The sequence below is a fragment of the Anomaloglossus baeobatrachus genome, chromosome 9, assembly GCF_048569485.1.
Source record: "Anomaloglossus baeobatrachus isolate aAnoBae1 chromosome 9, aAnoBae1.hap1, whole genome shotgun sequence".
Lineage (NCBI taxonomy): Eukaryota > Metazoa > Chordata > Amphibia > Anura > Aromobatidae > Anomaloglossus > Anomaloglossus baeobatrachus.
The window spans coordinates 59607280-59627931 of NC_134361.1; the positions used below are offsets into that span (position 1 = coordinate 59607280).

Here is a 20652-nt window from a genome sequence, read left to right on the forward strand (position 1 = left end):
CCTGTAATTGTGTTGGTAGGGATATTCACTCACAGGAGGACAATATTAAAAGACAGCAGCAGACAGACCCTAATCCCAATGAGCTGGATAGGGAATGAAAGAGGAACAATCTCACCAGTCTTCTGGTTACTTATGGACGAACGTTCCTCCCCAATGATCAGATGATGGAGCTAGCCAAAGGCTAAAAGCGATCCCCTGGTTCCACCAGGTATTCAAAGGATCCACTTATAATCAGCTCCGGTATACATATGGAAGGGATTTCTCTCTCTCAACGCGTTTCATCATATATCCTCAGGAGAGTGGAGTAACAAATCCACATAGAGTATTCCGTGTAAATTAGTTTACTTGCATTTATTTGTTTTTAGTTTTTATCGTGTTTTTGATGCTACTGTTTTGTCTCTTTTTGGTTTGTCAAGCTGTAAACAAAACTGCTTTGTTTTTGATACCTCCTGGTATTTGGCTTGGAGAAAACTGTATGGGTTTCCGCATTGGAAATGGACTAAAAATGCATTTGCATTTTTTACCTGCGGATTTTTTGCATCTAATGCAAGCCTGAGAAAAAAATCAAGACTTAGGGGTACTTTGCACGCTGCGACATCGCTAGCCGATTGTAGCGATGCCGAGCGCAATAGTCCCCGCGCCCGTCGCAGATGTGATATCTTTCGATAGCTGCCGTAGAGAGCATTATCGCTACAGCAGCTTCACATGGACTTACCTGCCCTGCGACGTCGCTCTGGCCGGCGACCCGCCTCCTTCCTAAGGGGACGGGTCGTGCGGCGTCACAGCGACGTCAGACGGCAGGCGCCCACCTCCTTCATTCCGCATTGCAGGCGGGACGCAGGTAAGGAGATGTTCCTCGCTCCTGCGGCTTCATACACAGCGATGTGTGCTGCCGCAGGAACGAGGAACAACATCGTACCTGTCGCTGCAGCGAAATTATGGAAATGACCGACACTACACAGATCACCGATTTTCGACGCTTTTGCGATTGTTTATCGGTGCTTCTAGGCTTTACACGTTGTGACATCGTTACTGGCACCGGATGTGCGTCACTTTCGATCACCTTAACCAGGACATTACCCTACCTTCCTTTTGTCCGGCTGCTGTTCATCGCTTTGAAAAAGCGTTGCATACTCTGGATCTGGTGCGGGCGCTCCGGATCTATGTGTCTCGCACCGCTGCTCTTAGGCGGGGCACCTCTCTTTCTGTGCTAACCACAAGTCGGCGTAAGGGCTTCTCTGCTTCAAAGCCGACCTTAGCCCGTTGGATTAGGTCAACCATTTCGGATGCCTACCAGTGTTCTCAGGTGACTCTCCCGCCGGGGATCAAGGCACACTCGACCAGAGCTGTCGGTGCCTCTTGGGCTTTCAGGCACCAGGCTATGGCTCAGCAAGTCTGTCAGGCTGCCACTTGGACTAGCCTGCATACCTTTTCAAAGCACTACCAAGTGCATGCTCATGCTTCGGCAGATGCGAGCTTGGGCAGACGCATCCTTCAGGCGGCTGTCGCCCACTTGTGAAGTTAGGCCCCGCCTACTTCTCAGTTTTTCTGTTTATTCCCACCCATGGACTGCTTTGAGACGTCCCAATGTCTGGGTCTCCCATAGGAACGATAAAGAAAAAGAGAATTTTGTTTACTTACCGTAAATTCTTTTTCTAATAGTTCCGTATTGGGAGACCCAGCACCCTCCCTGTTGCCTCTTGGCAGTTTCTTGTTCTGCGTGTTATCATCGGCTGTTGTCGTAGACAGAGGCTCCGGTTGTTCCGGTTCTTGCTCTGTTTTTACTTGTGGGTGGCTATTCTCCTTCAGCTTTTGCACTAAACTGGCTAGATCTGGTTCTCCAGGGGGTTTTTAAGCTCAGAGGGAGGACCTACACTTTTGAGTGTAGTACTTTGTGTGTCCTCCGGAGGCAGAAGCTATACACCCAATGTCTGGGTCTCCCAATACGGAACTATAAGAAAAAGAATTTACGGTAAGTAAACAAAATTCTCTTTTTTTAAATGCTGCTTTTAGGAAGATAAATTTTAAGAAAAAAATTCCCTTGACCCTTTTAGAATGTTTTATTTTCCTTTTGTGTAAAAAATAACATTGGGCAGACTTTGTTCTCCAGGAGAATCCTGAAGTACGATTGTGCACAAACTTTGTAATTTTTTTTTTTTTGGAAACTTTAGAAATAAGGAATTGGACTAAAATTTCTGGATAAGGAAAACTGCGCCTACATTGTGAAATTAAAGAAAACAAACTAAGTGAAGTTACCTTTATAAAAAAAAAAGTCTTAAAGTCAATATTAAGAGAAATTTTACTCCAGAAAAAAAGGTGCAAAGGCTTTGATGAATTTGGGCCTTCGTGTGTGTATCTGCTATATTACTATATTACGATTTACTTGAATTAAGTGTTTTACACATCTTTTCTTTTTTTGCAGAATGTGTTAATTGTTGAGGTGAGTTCACATTAAATCTCATTGTACTTCTCAAAGAAAGCTTTATTAGCTACATAATATTAATGGCTCTGGATTAGCAAGACCTACTAGGATCTGGTGCTTTGTGGGGGGCAGAGATCAAATATGATCATCTAAGGGCCTTGGTTACATGTTCCCTAAAGTCTTCACATGCTGCCAGTTAGAAAATACTAAAGATGCTCGTTATAGGCGCCGAACAAGTTGATGTACATTTCTAAGGCTATGTGCCCACGCTGCGGAAAATGCGCGGATTTTGCCGCGGATTTCTCGCGGAAAAGCTGCGGATTTTCCAGAATTCTGCAGCACAGCTACTCCCTAGCCATTTCTATGGCATTTGGGAAATGCTGTGCCCACGCTGCGGATTTTTCCGCAGCGGAAATCGTGCGGATTTTCGTGCGGAAAAATCTGCAGCATGTCAATTATTGTTGCAGATTTTGCCTATTCAATTAAATTAAAAAAAAAAAAAAAAAAAAAAAAAAACAACGCAAAATCCGCGTCAAATCCGCATCTATGAAAAGGTGCGGATTCCAGGGGAAAGCTGCGGATTTTGATGCAGAAAAATCTGCAGATACAGAGTCCCGTGGGCACATAGCCTTATTGTTCTCTTGGATGTGTCAGTCATTATTAATCAGGTGTATGGAATGTATAGAACACAAATAGTACTGTAGATAGTATACTAAACTATAGGCTGTAATATAAAATAAAGGCAAATTCTCTTATTTCCAAATAAAGGGACTACGACAATCTCTTGGGCCCTCAAACTTCTTCTCTAATGTGACAAATAATTATTTAATAAGTAATAAGGCATCTTGTAGTGATCTCTCCATGCCAGGTCATGTCAGAAACTACAGTGCCTACAAGTAGTATTCAACCCCCTGCAGATTTAGCAGGTTTACACATTCGGAATTAACTTGGCATTGTGACATTTGGGACTGTAGATCAGCCTGGAAGTGTGAAATGCAGCAAAAAATAATGTTATTTATTTTTTTATTTCTTTTTTTTTTTAAATTGTGAAAAGTTTATTCAGAGGGTCATTTATTATTCAACCCCTCAAACCACCAGAATTCTGTTTGGTTCCCCTAAAGTATTAAGAAGTATTTCAGGCACAAAGAACAATGAGCTTCACATGTTTGGATTAATTATCTCTTTTTCCAGCCTTTTCTGACTAATTAAGACCCTCCCCAAACTTGTGAACAGCACTCATACTTGGTCAACATGGGAAAGACAAAGGAGCATTCCAAGGCCATCAGAGACAAGATCGTGGAGGGTCACAAGGCTTGGCAAGGGGTACAAAACCCTTTCCAAGGAGTTGGGCCTACCTGTCTCCACTGTTGGGAGCATCATCCGGAAGTGGAAGGCTTATGGAACTACTGTTAGCCTTCCACTGCCTGGACAGCATTTGAAAGTTTCCACCCGTGCCGAGGCCAGGCTTGTCCGAAGAGTCAAGGCTAACCCAAGGACAACAAGGAAGGATCTCCGGGAAGATCTCATGGCAGTGGGGAGCTTGGTTTCAGTCAATACCATAAGTAACGTACTCCACTGCAATGGTCTCCGTTCCAGACGAGCCCGTAAGGTACCTTTACTTTCAAAGCGTCATGTCAAGGCTCGTCTACAGTTTGCTCATGATCACTTGGAGGACTCTGAGACAGACTGGTTCAAGGTTCTCTGGTCTGACGAGACCAAGATCGAGATCTTTGGTGCCAACCACACACGTGACGTTTGGAGACTGGATGGCACTGCATACGACCCCAAGAATACCATCCCTACAGTCAAGCATGGTGGTGGCAGCATCATGCTGTGGGGCTGTTTCTCAGCCAAGGGGCCTGGCCATCTGGTCCGTATCTATGGGAAGATGGATAGCACGGCCTACCTGGAGATTTTGGCCAAGAACCTCCGCTCCTCCATCAAGGATCTTAAGATGGGTCGTCATTTCATCTTCCAACAAGACAACGACCCAAAGCACACAGCCAAGAAAACCAAGGCCTGGTTCAAGAGGGAAAAAAATCAAGGTGTTGCAGTGGCCTAGTCAGTCTCCTGACCTTAACCCAATTGAAAACTTGTGGAAGGAGCTCAAGATTAAAGTCCACATGACAAACCCAAAGAACCTAGATAACTTGGAGAAGATCTGCATGGAGGAGTGGGCCAAGATAACTGCAGAGACCTGTGCCGGCCTGATCAGGTCTTATAAAAGACGATTATTAGCTGTAATTGCAAACAAGGGTTATTCCACAAAATATTAAACCTAGGGGTTGAATAATAATTGACCCACACTTTTATGTTGAAAATTTATTAAAATTTAACTGAGCAACATAACTTGTTGGTTTGTAAGATTTATGCATCTGTTAATAAATCCTGCTCTTGTTTGAAGTTTGCAGGCTCTAACTTATTTGCATCTTATCAAACCTGCTAAATCTGCAGGGGGTTGAATACTACTTGTAGCCACTGTAGGTGCTGGAATGAATATGCTGTCATTAAAACTTTGTAACATTAAAGGGAATCTGTCACCAGTTTTGGGGCCTTTAAGCTGCGGCCACCACCAGTATGGTCTTATATACAGCATTCTAACATGCTGTATATAAGAGCCCAGGCTGCTGTATAGAACGTAAAAATCAATTTATAATATGTACCTAAACGGTTGCTGCGGTGGAGTTGGGTCATATGGGCGTCTCCGTTGCCGGCGCCTCCTCTTTCGGCCATCTTCGTCCTCATTTTGAAACCTGTGTGTGCGACTCGTCCTATGTCATACACACTCGCCGGTCCCGCGCAGGCGCACTACAATACTTTGATCTGCCCAGGACCTCAATGCCGGCTAGTGTGGATGATGTAGGACACGTCATGCACTCCGGCTTCAGAAGAAAGAGGCCAAAGATGGCTGAAAGAGGAGGCGCCGGCACCAGAGAACAGAGACGCCTAAATGACTCAACTCCACCGCAGCAGTCGTTTAGGTGAGTATTATAAAGTGATTTTTATGTTCTACACAGTGGCCTGGGCTCTTATATACACCATGTTAGGATGCTGTATATAAGAGCCCACTGGTGGTGGCTGCAGCTTATAGTCTCCATATCTGGTGACAGGTTCCCTTTAATAAGAGGAGCACCTATTGAATGGATACATATTTGCAAGGTGATTTAATTTTTTTTATGGTTCTTTTAGGACATCATTGATACGGGAAAAACCATGAAGACGTTACTAGCAATGCTGCAGAAGTACAATCCCAAGATGGTGAAAGTAGCCAGGTAACAATGAGAAGAGCTCTCAGGATTGATGGAGAATATTCCTCAATGCTTCTGCAAATATTATGGATAAAAGTAAACCTGTCCTGAAATTATTTTGTTAAAGTGAAGCTGTCATTTTATAAAAGTTTTTATATAGATCACTAGCGCTGGATAGTGTTGTAGACTGGTGCACGTCCAGGTCTTGAGACCCCCCATTGATTTGTCAGTGTTCTGCTCTGAAGTCTGCAGCTCACGGCATGACCTGCCCCACAGGTGTATGGGCTCCAAAGTCTATGGGTTCATACACCGCTCTGAGAGTGAATGTACAGACCTATAGACCTACTATGCAACCTGTACACTGCTCTGTGCGTGCAGCTGTGTACGTCAGATCAGTGGAGGTCTCGGGACCCGGACCTACACTCATCAAAAACCCTATGCAGTGCCTGTAATATATACATTTTTTTTCTTTCTTATAAATTGACAGTTACACTTGAAAGGGGTTTTCCCATGAACAAAGTAAATTTTAACCAATACATCGTGTAATAATAATTTCCACATTTGGATGTGTTCCTGTGCTGAGATAATCTTTATATATGTGACCGTGCTGTGTAATGGCCGTGTCTGACCGTACAGGAACATGGTCTGATCATACCACAGCTCCTGGGCCGGGAAGGACACAAAAGAGTATAAAGAAATTACAGCACGGGATCGCAAATAATTTTTGAGGTAAAAGATTTTTTTTTAAAAAAACAGGCAGGGAAATGTATTCCCTTACAAGCTGTGCTATCTGTATATTCTCTTTTGCATCATCCCCGCCCCAGGAGCTGTGGTAGGATCAGACCATGTCCCTGTACGGTCAGACACTGCAATTACATAATACACAGTACATAGCAGGGACACATATATAAGATCTGAGCACAGGAGCACATCCAATGGTGTAAATTATTATTATTACAGTATCTATCTATCTAATGAACTTTAAAATTTAACTTTCTTTATCGTTCCTATGGGAGACCCAGACATTGGGTGTTTGTGTGTCCTCCGGAGGCAGAAGCTAAAGTACTACACTCAAAAGTGTAGCTCCTCCCTCTGAGCTTATACACCCCCTGGAGAACCAGATCTAGCCAGTTTATGGCTTTGTGTTCAGGAGGCATACATCCACACATGCATTCTCATCTGATTTTTCATTTTTGGAAAGAGTTTGAAGAAAAGCGGGTCCAAGCCTGGACCCCCGGCATGTCCCTTCTCACCCCATTGTGTCGGCGGTGCTGTTAAGGTTGATTCCAAGGCTGGAGCCTTACATGCCGCGCTCCTTCACCATCCCTCCTGGGCTCTGGCTTGAAGTGGGAGCCAGCACGGCTCTCCATGCTTGGCAGGAGACCGGTCTCCATCCGCAGCCCTTCAGGATCCTGCTGGACCGGAGCACCCATCCCCAGGGACTTGGAACCCTGCGTCTCAGCAAGCTAAGTACCTGAGATGTTTATATATGGGGGTCCCTTGTACTTTGTGGTGGGAGAGTGTGCTGAGTGATTTTTATGACATTTCCAGCGGGTTCTCTGGCTGTCGCCTGAGAACCGCGCCGATGGTGCCTGCGCGCCGGCCGCACCGCTCAAATTTAGGCCCCGGCCTCGCCGGAGGCCTACTTTCGGTTTCACTGCCCTCGCATGTCATTCATGCAGAGGGACAGCACGGCTCCGCCCAGCGGCCGTTCTGCACAGGGGAGGGACACTCCTCATTGGGTACATGTCTCCTCCCCTGTAAGTCTCTATGGCCCTCCAGATCCCGCTCTCAGAGTAGGTCCCGCCCCCTCTCTTCGCTCCGGCGCCATTTTCTCAGCGTTTTCTCTGCGATCAGCGCTGGCTGCAGCATCCCTGCTGAGGTGCTTGGGGGTCCGGGCTTCGGGATCTGGAGGGCACACAACACCGCTCCAGCGGTCTGGTAAGCCACAACCTCTGGTTGTGGACCTCTGTATATACTCTGTATATACTCTCTGGGGGTCATTCTGGCAGAGCCCCCACTCTAGCAGCATGTCTCAGACGAGGAGCAAGGCTCCAAAGCTGTATTATGTGTGCACTGCATGTAAGCTTCTACTGCCTGAACCGAGCACCTATCCACATTGTGATGCCTGCTCTAACCTGACGATGCCTCAGCCTGGAATCGCACCCCCAGTGGTCTCTCCGGCTGCTCCGGCTCCTGTGGCTGAACCCCCGGCTTGGGTAGAATCCTTTTCTAGGTCTATCTCCCAGTCTTTTGCCGACTCCATGGGACATCTGTCCAGGACTTTGCTGAACATGCATCAGCCCCCTTCACAGGGTGCCTCTGCTGCTAGGGCTCTCTCAGCGGAGCTCACAGAGGATTCCTCATCTGGTCCCAGACCCCGTCCTCCTAAAAGGAGACGCAGGGCTCCCTCTCCTTCCTCGTCTTGCGGCTCTGTTTCAGAACCTGACTCGCAGGACGAGGAGGATGCCTTTACAAAGGGTGTGTTCTTTAACCACTCCAGTTTTCAGGCCGCTGTGACCAAGCCTAGGGCCTGTCCTGACAAACGCTTCCCAAAGCGTAGTTCTGATGACCGTTTTCCCTTTCCACCTGAGGTGGTTAAGGAGTGGGCTCATTCACCAAAGGTAGACTCCCCGGTGTCTAGACTCTCAGCCCGGACCGTTGTATCAGTGGCTGATGGCACCTCTCTTAAGGATTCCACTGACCGCCAGGTTGACCTTCTGGCCAAATCTGTATATGAGGCGGCAGGGGCCTCGTTCTCCCCAACTTTTGCAGCAGTGTGGGCTTTCAAAGCCATCTCTGCTTCTCTGGAGGAGATGCATTCCCTCACCAGGGAATCTATGCCCGAACTGGTTACCTTAACTTCCCAAGCATCAGCTTTTTCATCCTATGCCATGTCTGCCATGCTGGAGGCTTCTCACCGCACTGCGGTGGCTTCGGCTAATTCCCTCGCTATCCGCACGATCTTGTGGCTTAGAGAGTGGAAGGCAGATGTCAACTCCCCCCTGCTCCAAGGCCGCCGCCTTCTCTCAGGCCGTGGCATCCTTGCAGGCCAACGGGGTAATTGTACCGGTTCCCGCCCGGGAATGGTTCAGAGGTTTCTACTCAAATCTCTTCCTAGTCCCCAAAAAGAACGGTTTCTTCCGGCCCATCCTGGATCTCAAGCTTCTCAACAAGCATGTTCAGGTGCGGCATTTTCGCATGGAGTCTCTGCGGTCAGTCATTGCCTCAATGACAGAAAGGGGATTTCCTGGCATCCATCGACATCAGAGATGCCTATCTGCATGTGCCAATTTCAGTTTCACACCAGCGTTGGCTACGTTTTGCAATCGGAGAGGAATATTTCCAATTCGTGGCTCTCCCCTTCGGGTTAGCCACGGCCCCTCGGGTATTCACCAAGGTCATGGCAGCAGTGGTTGCGGTTCTGCACCTCCAGGGGTTGGCAGTGATTCCTTACCTGGACGACCTTCTAGTCAAGGCTTCATCCAGCGCAGACTGTCAGCGGAGTGTCTCGCTCACTCTCGCCACTCTAGCCCAATTCGGGTGGCTTGTCAATCTGCCCAAATCCACTCTGACTCCGACCCAGAGGCTCACGTACCTAGGGATGCAGTTCGAGACTCTGCCAGCACTTGTGAAGTTGCCCTTAATCAAACAGCAGTCCCTCCAACTGGCGGTGCGCTCTCTGCTGAGGCCCCGCCGTTATTCCATCAGGCACCTGATGCAGGTGCTGGGTCAGATGGTGGTGTCAATGGAGGCTGTTCCTTTTGCCCAGTTCCATCTGCGGCCACTGCAGCTGGACATTCTCCGCTGTTGGGACAAGCGGCCTTCCTCCTTGCACAGGTTAGTGGCTCTGTCGCCACAGACCAGGAGCTCTCTTCAGTGGTGGCTTCGGCCCCTCTCTCTGTCTCAGGGGCGCTCCTTCCTGGCCCCGTCCTGGGTGATCCTCACCACGGATACCAGTCTATCCGGCTGGGGAGCGGTATGTCTCCACCACCGAGCGCAGGGCACCTGGACTCCGCCCGAGTCAGCCCTCTCGATCAATGTGCTGGAAACCAGAGCCGTGCTGCTGGCTCTCCTAGCTTTTCACCACCTATTGGCGGGCAAGCACATCCGAGTCCAGTCGGACAACGCGACCGGTTGCCTACATCAATCACCAAGGCGGGACACGCAGCCGCCTGGCAATGTTGGAGGTACAACGCATCCTTCAATGGACGGAGGACTCCAAGTCCACCACATCCGCAGTCCACATCCCAGGTGTGGAAAACTGGGAAGCAGATTATCTCAGCCGTCAAACCGTGGACAGTGGCGAGTGGTCCCTGCATCCGGCAGTGTTTCAGTCAATCTGCCGCAAGTGGGGCACTCCGGAAGTGGACCTAATGGCATCCCGTCACAACAACAAGGTTCCGGTTTACGTGGCTCGCTCCCACGATCCTCAGGCCTTCGCCGCGGACGCTCTGGTTCAAGACTGGTCCAAGTTTCGTCTGTCCTACGTGTTTCCCCCTCTAGCTCTCTTGCCCAGAGTTCTGCACAAGATCAGAATGGAGGGCCGTCGAGTCATCCTCATTGCTCCGGACTGGCCCAGGCGAGCTTGGTACCCAGACCTGCTCCATCTGTCCGTAGAGGTGCCGTGGCATCTTCCGGACCGTCCAGACCTTCTCTCACAAGGTCCGTTTTGCCGCCAGAATTCTGCGGCTCTCAGGTTGACGGCGTGGCTCTTGAGTCCTGGATCTTGACGGCTTCCGGTATCCCCCCTGAGGTCATCTCCACTATGACTCGGGCCCGTAAGTCTTCCTCTGCCAAGATCTATCACAGGACTTGGAAAATTTTCCTGTCCTGGTGTCGCTCTTCCGGCCATTCTCCTTGGCCTTTTTCCCTGCCGACCCTTCTGTCTTTTCTACAGTCCGGTCTGCAGCTGGGACTGTCCCTCAACTCTCTCAAGGGACAAGTCTCGGCTCTGTCAGTGCTGTTCCAGCGGCGTCTCGCCCGGCTGGCTCAGGTCCGCACCTTCATGCAAGGTGCGACTCACATCATTCCGCCTTACCGGCGGCCCTTGGATCCCTGGGACCTCAATTTGGTTCTCACGGTTTTGCAGAAACCCCCCTTTGAGCCTCTTAGGGAGGTTTCTTTGTTTCGTCTTTCACAGAAGGTGGTCTTTCTAGTGGCCATAACTTCCCTCAGGAGAGTCTCTGATTTGGCTGCACTCTCTTCGGAGTCACCTTTTTTGGTTTTTCATCAAGACAAGGTGGTTCTCCGTCCGACTCCGGACTTTCTCCCTAAGGTGGTTTCTCCTTTCCACCTTAACCAGGACATTACCCTACCTTCCTTTTGCCCGGCTCCTGTTCATCGCTTTGAAAAAGCGTTGCATACTCTGGATCTGGTGCGGGCGCTCCGGATCTATGTGTCTCGCACCGCTGCTCTTAGGCGGGGCACCTCTCTTTTTGTGCTAACCACAGGTCGGCGTAAGGGCCTCTCTGCTTCTAAGCCGACCTTAGCCCGTTTGATTAGGTCGACCATTTCGGATGCCTACCAGTGTTCTCAGGTGCCTCTCCCGCCGGGGATCAAGGCACACTCGACCAGAGCTGTCGGTGCCTCTTGGGCTTTCAGGCACCAGGCTACGGCTCAGCAAGTCTGTCAGCCTGCCACTTGGACTAGCCTGCATACCTTTTCAAAGCACTATCAAGTGCATGCTCATGCTTCGGCAGATGCGAGCTTTGGCAGACGCATCCTTCAGGCGGCTGTCGCCCATTTGTGAAGTTAGGCTCCGCCTACTTCTTAGTTTTTCTGTTTATTCCCACCCATGGACTGCTTTGAGACGTCCCAATGTCTGGGTCTCCCATAGGAACGATAAAGAAAAAGAGAATTTTGTTTACTTACCGTAAATTCTTTTTCTTATAGTTCCGTATTGGGAGACCCAGCACCCTCCCTGTTGCCTGTTGGCAGTTTCTTGTTCCGCGTGTTATCACCGGCTGTTGTCGTGGACAGAGTCTCCGGTTGTTCCGGTTCTTGCTCTGTTTTTACTTGTGGGTGGCTATTCTCCTTCAGCTTTTGCACTAAACTGGCTAGATCTGGTTCTCCAGGGGGTGTATAAGCTCAGAGGGAGGAGCTACACTTTTCAGTGTAGTACTTTGTGTGTCCTCCGGAGGCAGAAGCTATACACCCAATGTCTGGGTCTCCCAATACGGAACTATAAGAAAAAGAATTTACGGTAAGTAAACAAAATTCTCTTTTTATTCATGGGGAAAACCTCTTTAAATAATTTTAATTTAAAAAGGGTACTTTCAAGTTTAGTAGTTATGATCTATCCATTGGATAGATAACTTCACGATCACTGAGGAGGCTATGACTTCTGTGACCCCACCCCCACCTCTCCCACATCCAAAGTTCTCAACAACCAGGGCTTTGAAGATTTTTATGGTGCATTCTGATGATCATATAAATCCGTCCAAGATCAGAACGTAATAATTGGACTGGTCATGACTCTCCCGACCCGCAGCCGTCAACGCTCGGGTTGGGAAATGCGCAGCCATTCCTAGCATTGCAGCCTGATCTATGATGGAGTTATTTTGATCGTCTGAATGCCCCTCTACTAGAACACCAGTCTGTTTCCTCTCCAGCCGCGGTCATGTGCAGTATACACCCTATTCGCAGTGATGGCGAACCTGTGGCACTCCAGCTGTTGCAAAACTACAATTACCATCATGTCTTCACAGCCAAAGCTTTTGCTTTGAATGGCCAGGCATTATGGGAATTGTAGTTTTGCAACAGCTGGAGTGCCACAGGTTCGCCATAGTGGATGGTACATGTAATTCTGTTTAGTGTGCAGTCTGCCCACATGACCATAATTGCTGCAGGAAAAGAAAGGGACTGTCAGGCATCGGAGCAGTGCCTAGGGAATTATCAGCTAAGTAATGCTTCTTTTTTTTTACTATTTTCAACCTCTATCATTTTGGATGCTCCTGGAAAACTCCTTTTTAACAAATACAAATTTGTATAAAATAGTTGATATTTTTGGCAGGTGCCAGCAGGAGGCGCACACTTGTTGTAAATGTAGCAGCCCAGAATTAACAGTTTGGGCCATACTGACAAAGTGCTGCAGTAACAGGTTTGCATATCTGTACTTTGCTTTGGCTTATAGAGATCTGACCATTCTGTGCATATAAATATGTTACTTCCCAGTGAAAATTTAGAATTTGGTACAAGTTTAGTAAATATTTCCTGTGTTTATCATTTAGATTCCAGTATCTCATAACAAGTTGGTTGTATTTTAATTAGTTATATATATATATATATTTTTATTTTTTTTTGCATAGCTTGCTTGTGAAGAGAACTCCCCGCAGTGTTGGCTATAGACCTGATTGTAAGTAGTTTTTGATTTTTATGAGACATTAAAGGGAACTTGTCACCAGATTTGTCCCTTTATAAGCTGCAACCACTACCAATGAGCCCTTATTATACACAGCATTCTAGACTACTAGACTCTCTTCCTTCCATCACTGTCCTCCTTCCTTCCATCACGGTCCTCCTTCCTTCCATCACTGTCCTCCTTCCTTCCATCACTGTCCTCCTTCCTAGCTCCATGTGGATGACACGTTGTACGTCATCCACACAGAGGTCTCCATTCCGCTCCTACACACTCTGATGTGCCCAGATCAAACTACTGAAATGAGCGGGGAAAGGTTAAAGATCAGTTGCACATGCGTACTACAAGGCGATACAAGAGATATATATATATATATATATACACTAGATGGTGGCCCGATTCTAACGCATCGGGTATTTTAAAATAAGACACACCAGACCATAAGATGCACCCTAGTTTTTGAGGAGGAAAATAGGAAAATAAAATTTTAAGCAAAAAATGTGGTCATGACACACTTATGGGGCGAGGAACTGCTGCTGACACGGTTATGGGGTAATGTCCTGCTCATATACTCCCCATGCTGCTCATATACTCCCCAGCCTGCTCATATACTCCCCATGCTGCTCATAATATACCCCTATCCTGCTCATATACCCCCATCATCCTGGTGTATGGCCGCATCCTGTGGCACATAAAAAAAAATAAACGTTCATACTCACCTTACCTCACCTCACTCCCTGCTCCTCTTACCGTCTATGTCAGCGGCAGCGCCGCTGAGTGGAGCCGTCCCCGTTCCCCTGCAGCATCGCGATGTCCTCTGGTCTGTGCCGGCGGCTGCGTGTGGACACGTGCGCACAGTGATGACGTCATCGCTGTGCGCGCCGCTAGTCTCCACGCAAGTCAGCTGACCAGCACAGACAGGAGGAGATCGTGGTGCTGCAGAGGAACGGTGAGTAATGTGTACTTATTCACTGCCCCCCGCACTGATGATGATGTGCGGGGGGCAGTGAATACAGCCGCACATGATCACTCCAGGCTGCAGTTGCCAGGGGTGATCATGCGGGCCGGCTGTTTATCCCTCGCCCATCACCCCGCCCACCTGTCAGTGCCTGCTTCAGCGCTGAGAGATGATGGTCGGGAGGATGGGCGTGCATATTAAATGAGCGGGTCCACGTGTTCACGGCAGGCGCTGCCACAGCCTGCTCATGCCCCCGATGACCCGCTCCACCGCAGCACCCTCATTCCCCACAGCCCTATATTCAGACCATAAGACAAACCCCCCACTTTCCCCCAACATTTGGGGGGAAAAAAAGTGCATCTTATAGTCCGAAAAATACTGTATATTATAATGTTGTGTTTAGTTGCCAAGTGTTTGTGTAGGGAGCTGTGAATGTTCTGGGTGTTGTCTGGGTGTGGGGGGTGTGTGAGAGCGGTGTTTGTGTGTTGCGTTGTTTGTGGAGCACTGTGTGTCTGCAGCGTTGTGTTAATGTTGTGGTGCTGTGTGTGTTGCGCGGTTTGTGTGGGGGTGTGTGTGTTTTGGGGTAGGTATGTTTTGTGCAGTTTGTATGTGTTGCGCGGTGTGTGCCGCGGTGTTTGTGTGTTGGGTGTTGTGTGTGTGTGCCGCGGTGTCTGTGTGTCTGTTGGGCGGTGTTTGTGGTTCCCAGTGTGTGTGTGGTGTGTTGTGCGGTGCGTGTGTGGCGGTGTGTGTGTTTTTTGGGGGGGAGGTGCGCACCCCCTATCGTGCTTCATCCCCCCCCCCCATTCTGCGCACCTCTCAGAGAGGACTATAATAGGAGGACTGTAATAGGAGGAGGAGTCTTGGGGAGAGAGGAGTATAATGGGAAGAGTAGTCCTGGGGAGAGAGTAGTATAATAGGAGTAGTAGTCCTGGAGGTGAGGAGTATAATAGGAGGAGTAGTCCTGGAGGTGAGGAGTATAATAGGAGTAGTCCTGGTGAGAGAGGAGTATAATGGGAGTAGTCGTCCTGGGGGGAGAGGAGTATAAAAGGTGGAGTAGTCCTAGGGTGAGGGGAGGATAATAGAGGGAGTAGTCCTGGGAGAAGAGAAGGATAATGGGGGGGTAGTCCTGGGGGAAGAGGAGGATTAATAGGGGGAGTAGTCCTGGGGGAAGAGGAGGATTAATAGGGGGAGTAGTCCTGGGGGGAGAGGAGTATAACAGGAGGAGTAGTCCTGGGAGAAGAGGAGGATAATAGGAGTAGTATTCCTGGGGGGAGAGGAGGATAATAGGAGTAGTCCTGGGGGGAGAGGAGGATAATAGTAGTCCTGGGGGGAGAGGAGGATAATGGGAGGAGTAGTCCTGGGGGGAGAGGAGGATAATAGAGTGAGTAGTGATGGGGGGAGAGGAGGATAATAGGAGGAGTAGTCCTGGGGGGAGAGGAGGATAATAGGAGTAGTCCTGGGGGGGGAGAGGAGGATAATAGGAGGAGTAGTCCTGGGGGGAGAGGAGTATAATGTATGACTATGACGATACCAAACGAAGTTGTTGTTTTTTTTTTGTTTTTTTTTAACATGGTGAAATAAAACAGGTTAATACACATTATGTGTGTAGATAATATTTACACACACATATGTCTCATTATATATATATATATATATATATATATATATATATATATGTGTATGTATGTATATATGTGTGTGTATGTATGTTTCCCTGTTTTATTTCACCATGTTAAAAAAAAAAAAAAACAACACAAAACAACTTAGTTTGTTATCGTCATAATCAAACAGGCCAGGAGAATTATGCTCGTGTGTGTGTCTGTATATACTATATGTAGATAGATATGTTTGATCTACTGTATTTAGTTTTTATTTTTTGTACCTGTTCCTCAGTTATTTAAACCATTGTTTTCTCATGTGACTTTCCAGTTGTAGGTTTTGAAGTGCCAGACAAGTTTGTTGTGGGATACGCATTAGACTACAATGAATACTTTAGAGACTTGAACGTAAGTATTTTACACTTTTCACAATGTATCCACCCTCAGTGACTAGCCAGTGATATTTGCTTACCTCTGTGGAGAAGTGCTAACTATCAGCATTTTGCAAGCCAAGATGGTCCGTGGCTGGTGTTCAGTGCCATAATGAGCAGCATTTGGAACATGCACTGGAGATACTGGAGCAGATTTTGTAATTCTTTCCTAGACTTGCTCTACATTAATCACAGTATCAGGAGACCTGTCATACATGTTCTTTATGTACATTACACCTTTCCCTTTTCCAGCGCGGACTGCGGTCCTGTATAACACTGTATTTCTTCGGCGCTCTATTGGGAGACCCAGACGATTGGGGTGTATAGCTACTGCCTCCGGAGGCCACACAAAGCATTACACTAAAAAGTGTAAGGCCCCTCCCCTTCTGGCTATACACCCCCCGTGGGATCACGGGCTGCTCAGTTTTCAAGCTTTGTGCGAAGGAGGCACACATCCATGCATAAGCTCCACTGTTTAGTCAGCAGTAGCTGCTGACTCTATCGGATGGAAGAAAAGAGGGCCCATACTAGGGCCCCCAGCATGCTCCCTTCTCACCCCACTTGTGGTTTGTAAGGTTGAGGTACCTATTGCTGGTACGGAGGCTGGAGCCCACATGCTGTTTTTCCTTCCCCATCCCCCTGAGGGGCTCTGAGGAAGTGGGATCTTTCCGGCCACCAAGCCCTGAGGCCGGGCTCCATCCACAGACCCATAGAACCTGCTGGATGTGGAGCGGGAGTGCCGTTCAGGGACAAGGCCCTGCAACTTTCAGGTACTCTGTGTCCCCGTATGGCAGGCCACGCACACTCCAGGCTTGCTGGGTGTGCTAGTGCGCCGGGGACTGTAGCGCTGTGCGCTGGGCTTATAGTCCCTGCAGATTACTGGGGGACTTTACGTGTGGGGACCGCCGCGACGACCGCCCCTGGAGCGGCGGCGCAGCTGCGACTTGTAGTGCTCCGGGGACGCGCCGACCGCGCTTTTACGGCGGCGGCGCTTCTAACTTTAGTCCCCGGCTTTTGCGGCCTAGCGCCGCTTCGTTCCCGCCCCCTCCCTGTCACTCAGGGAAAGGGAGAGACGCTGTTCTATAGCAGCGCCGAGGGCTGGAGCCTTATTTGCATCTCCAGCCCCCTTCACTAGACACAGTGGGCGCCGGGTTCCCGCTCTTGGTCTCGGGCACGCCCTCGGCCCGCCCCTCTCCTCTGGACGCCGGCAGCCATTCCGGCACGCAGAGCGGGAAAACGGAGACAAGCGCTGAGCTACCAGCACAGGATTCCGGCGCCACACACCCGCTTTGTGCGGGCGGTAAGCGGCAACTATGGAGGGGCCTTACAAAGTGCTGACCCACTAATGCCGAAGTGTCCTGTTGTACTTTTGTACGGTCGCTATTCAGGATGCAGACCTAGAAACAGCAGCAAAAGATCAGGGGTGCTAAAGCACAGACTCTATATGCTGCTTGTCTTGCATGTGCTGCAGTGTCATGTGTCCTTTATGCTTGTATGCTTTACATTGCACTGTAAGGGCTATTCTTGGCTGTCTACCCGCCTAGATGGCTAGACAGCGGCAGCAAACAGCAATGGTGCTAAGGCACAAGCTTTCAATGCTGCTTGGATTGCATGTACTGCAGAGTTTATTTTCATGCTTGTACATTCACTGCATGTCGCTATTCTTGGCTAATGCTCCTTGATGACTAGACAACAGCAGCAGAAAAGCAAGGGTGCTAAGGCACAAGCTTTCAATGCTGCTTGGATTGCATGTGCTGCAGTGGTTATTTTCATGCTTGTATGCTATACATTCACTGTATGTCGCTTTTCTTGGCTAATGCTCCTTGATGACTAGACAACGGCAGCAGAAAAGCAAAGGTGCCAAGGCACAGGCTTTCTATGCTCCTTGTACTGCATGTGCTGAAGTGTTTATTGTACTTCATGCTTGTATGCTATACATTGCACTGTACGGTCGCTATTCTTGGCTAATGCTCCTAGACAGCAACAAAAAAAAAAAAAAGCATGGGTGCCAAGGCACAGGCTTTCTATGCTGCTTGTACTGCATGCGATACTGTTCCAGGACCCCCAGTGTGCAATTACTCAACGGGGTCTCTGCTACAGGTGGCCAAAAGAACCACCTGTGATCCCTGTCCAGGGACAGGGACGGAGTTGCAGTTTCCGCTGATATATTGTCTGTGACTATGACTAACATCTTACAGACTTTGCAGTCCAGACAGACCTTGGGCAATGTTGATTCAATGCCCCTGGCCACCCTGATTTCGAAACAAATCATGGCTCCAGGACGGTCCCATGCATCCCAGGGTGCAGGCTCTGACACGGACGACAGTCCCAGACGGCCTAAGCGAGCTCCCTAAGAACGGCCCTCGACTTCATCACAGTACTCTCTGTATGATGAGGCAGACGTAGCTGTTCAGGACTCTGATCCTGAGTCCGCTCTCAATCCGGATACACCGGATGGTGACGCTATAGTGAATAATCTTATAGCGTCCATCAATGGAAGGTTGGGTATTTCTCCCTCAACTCCTCCAGTGGAGGGGTCAGCTTCACAGCAGAAGAAATACCTATTTCGGTATCTCAAGCGTATATTGAGTACTTTTCTGGTCACTCTGACTCCAGAGAAGCAGTCCAGGAACACCACGCTTATCCCGATAAGCGTTTCTCCAACCGTATTGAGGATACGCGTTGTCTCTTCCCCCCTGACGTGCTCAAGCGCTCCAAGGGTGGATCCCCTAATCTCCAGACTTGCGGCTAGATCTATAGTTGCAGTGGAAGATGGGACTTCACTTAAAGATGCCATTGACAGACAGATAGCCCTCTGGTTGAAATCTGTCTATGAAGCTATCGGCGGGTCGGTTGCCCCGGCATTCGCAGCCATAGAGGCACTCCAAGCTATTTCAGCTAGTATTGCGCAGAGGGACGCGGTCACATGTACATCTGGGCCGAAGTAGCGTCCTTAACCTCGCAATGTCGGCATTGCGACTCAAGCTGTTTATGCTGTCCTGGACTCTACGAGCCGTACGTCAGTGGCGTCCGCCAACTCCGTGTTGTTACGCTCCTAGTGTTAAGGGATTGGAGCAGATGCTGCTTCCACAAAAGTGCTTAACCAGATTGCCTTTATCTGGTGACAGACTGTTTCGTGAGCGGTTGGATTAAATCATTCAACTGTCCAAGGGTACGGATTCTTCCTTACCCCAGCTATCAAACAAGACCCATCAGGAGAAGGGACAGTCGAGGTTTCGGTCCTTCCCAGGCTCGGGCACGTCCCAATTGCCCTCGTCCAACAGGACTCAAAAGGCTCAGAGGGGCGCAGGTTCCTGGCGGGCTCAATCGCGCCCGGAGAAGGCAGCCGGAGGAACCGCTACCAAGGCGGTTTCCTCATGACTTTCAGCCCTCTCTCTCCGCGTCCGCGGTCGGTGGCAGACTCCCCCGCTTTAGCGACATTTAACTGCCACAGGTCAATGGCCGGTGGGTGAGAGACAGTTTGTCGCAAAAACTTCCTCACCGGCCGAGCCGAGGCTCTTCTGCAGGCAGTAGGAGTCGTAATCCCGGTTCCTCCTCAGGAACAAGAGACACTTTTTACCCCGATCTGGTCGGGGTGACAAAATAGGACGACTCCTTCCGTTCCGTTCTGGACCTTAAACTGCTCAACGAGCACGTGAAAACCAGGCGGTTCCGGATGGAATCCCTCCGCTCCGTCATTGCCTCAATGTCTCAAGGAGATTTCCTAGCATCAATAGACATCAGGATGCTTATCTCCACGTGCCGATTGCTCCAGAGCACCGGCGTTTGCTACGATTCGTTATTAAAGACGAGCATCTTCGGTTCGTAGCCCTACCCTTCGGTCTGGCGACAGCCCCACGGGTTTTCACCAAGTTCATGGCAGCAGTGGGACCACTCCCGCACTCTCAGGGTCACCCTGTGATCCCTTACTTAGACCATCTACTTGTCAAGGCACTCTTTTAAGAGGCATGCCAACACACCCTGAATATGGCGCTGGAGACTTCCCAGAGTTTCGGGTGGGTCCTCAACTTTTCAAAGTTAAACCCAATCGCTGGCATATATTAGCTTGGGGTTTCACACTCTCTCAGCGATGGTGAAGCTTCCACTGGACAAACAGCGGTCATTACAGACGGGGGTGCAGTCTCTCCTTCAAGGAGACACCTCATCCAGAGGCAGTCCCTTTCACGCAGTTTCATCTGCGTCCACTTCAATAGAACATTCTTCGCTAATGGGAGGGGAAGTCGATGTCCCTACGAACGTTCCCCTTTCTCAGACGATCAAGGACTCTCTTCAGAGGAGTCCACTCTTCAGATCAATTGTCTGGAGCTCTGGGCAGTGTATATTGCCCTGCAAGACTTCCTGCAGTGGCTGGAAGGCAAACAGATCCGAATTCAGTCGGACAATCCACAGCGGTGGCATACATCAACCACCAAGGCGGACTACGCAGTCGGCGAGCCTCCCAGGAAGTCCGCCGGATTCTGCTAGGGGTGGAAGACAGAGCATACACCATATCCGCAGTTCACATCCCGGGCGTAGAAAACTGGGAAGCAGACTTCCTCAGTCACCAGAGCGTGGACGCAGGAGAATGGTCTCTGCACCCGGACGGGTTTCACGAATCGGCACAACAGCAAGTTC

The 20652-nt window shown here is 49.2% G+C and overlaps 1 protein-coding gene across 2 annotated transcripts in view; it reads left to right on the forward strand.

Moving 5' to 3' along the window:
* The window catches only part of HPRT1 (hypoxanthine phosphoribosyltransferase 1), a 93323-nt gene that overhangs the window by 33968 nt on the left and 38703 nt on the right, over positions 1 to 20652 (forward strand). For both annotated transcript variants that reach the window (XM_075323732.1, XM_075323733.1), the window contains exons 5-8: positions 2423 to 2440; positions 5612 to 5694; positions 12981 to 13027; positions 15918 to 15994. In XM_075323732.1, coding sequence (XP_075179847.1) covers positions 2423 to 2440; positions 5612 to 5694; positions 12981 to 13027; positions 15918 to 15994 — 225 coding nt within the window. The remainder of the gene's footprint in view (positions 1 to 2422; positions 2441 to 5611; positions 5695 to 12980; positions 13028 to 15917; positions 15995 to 20652) is intronic.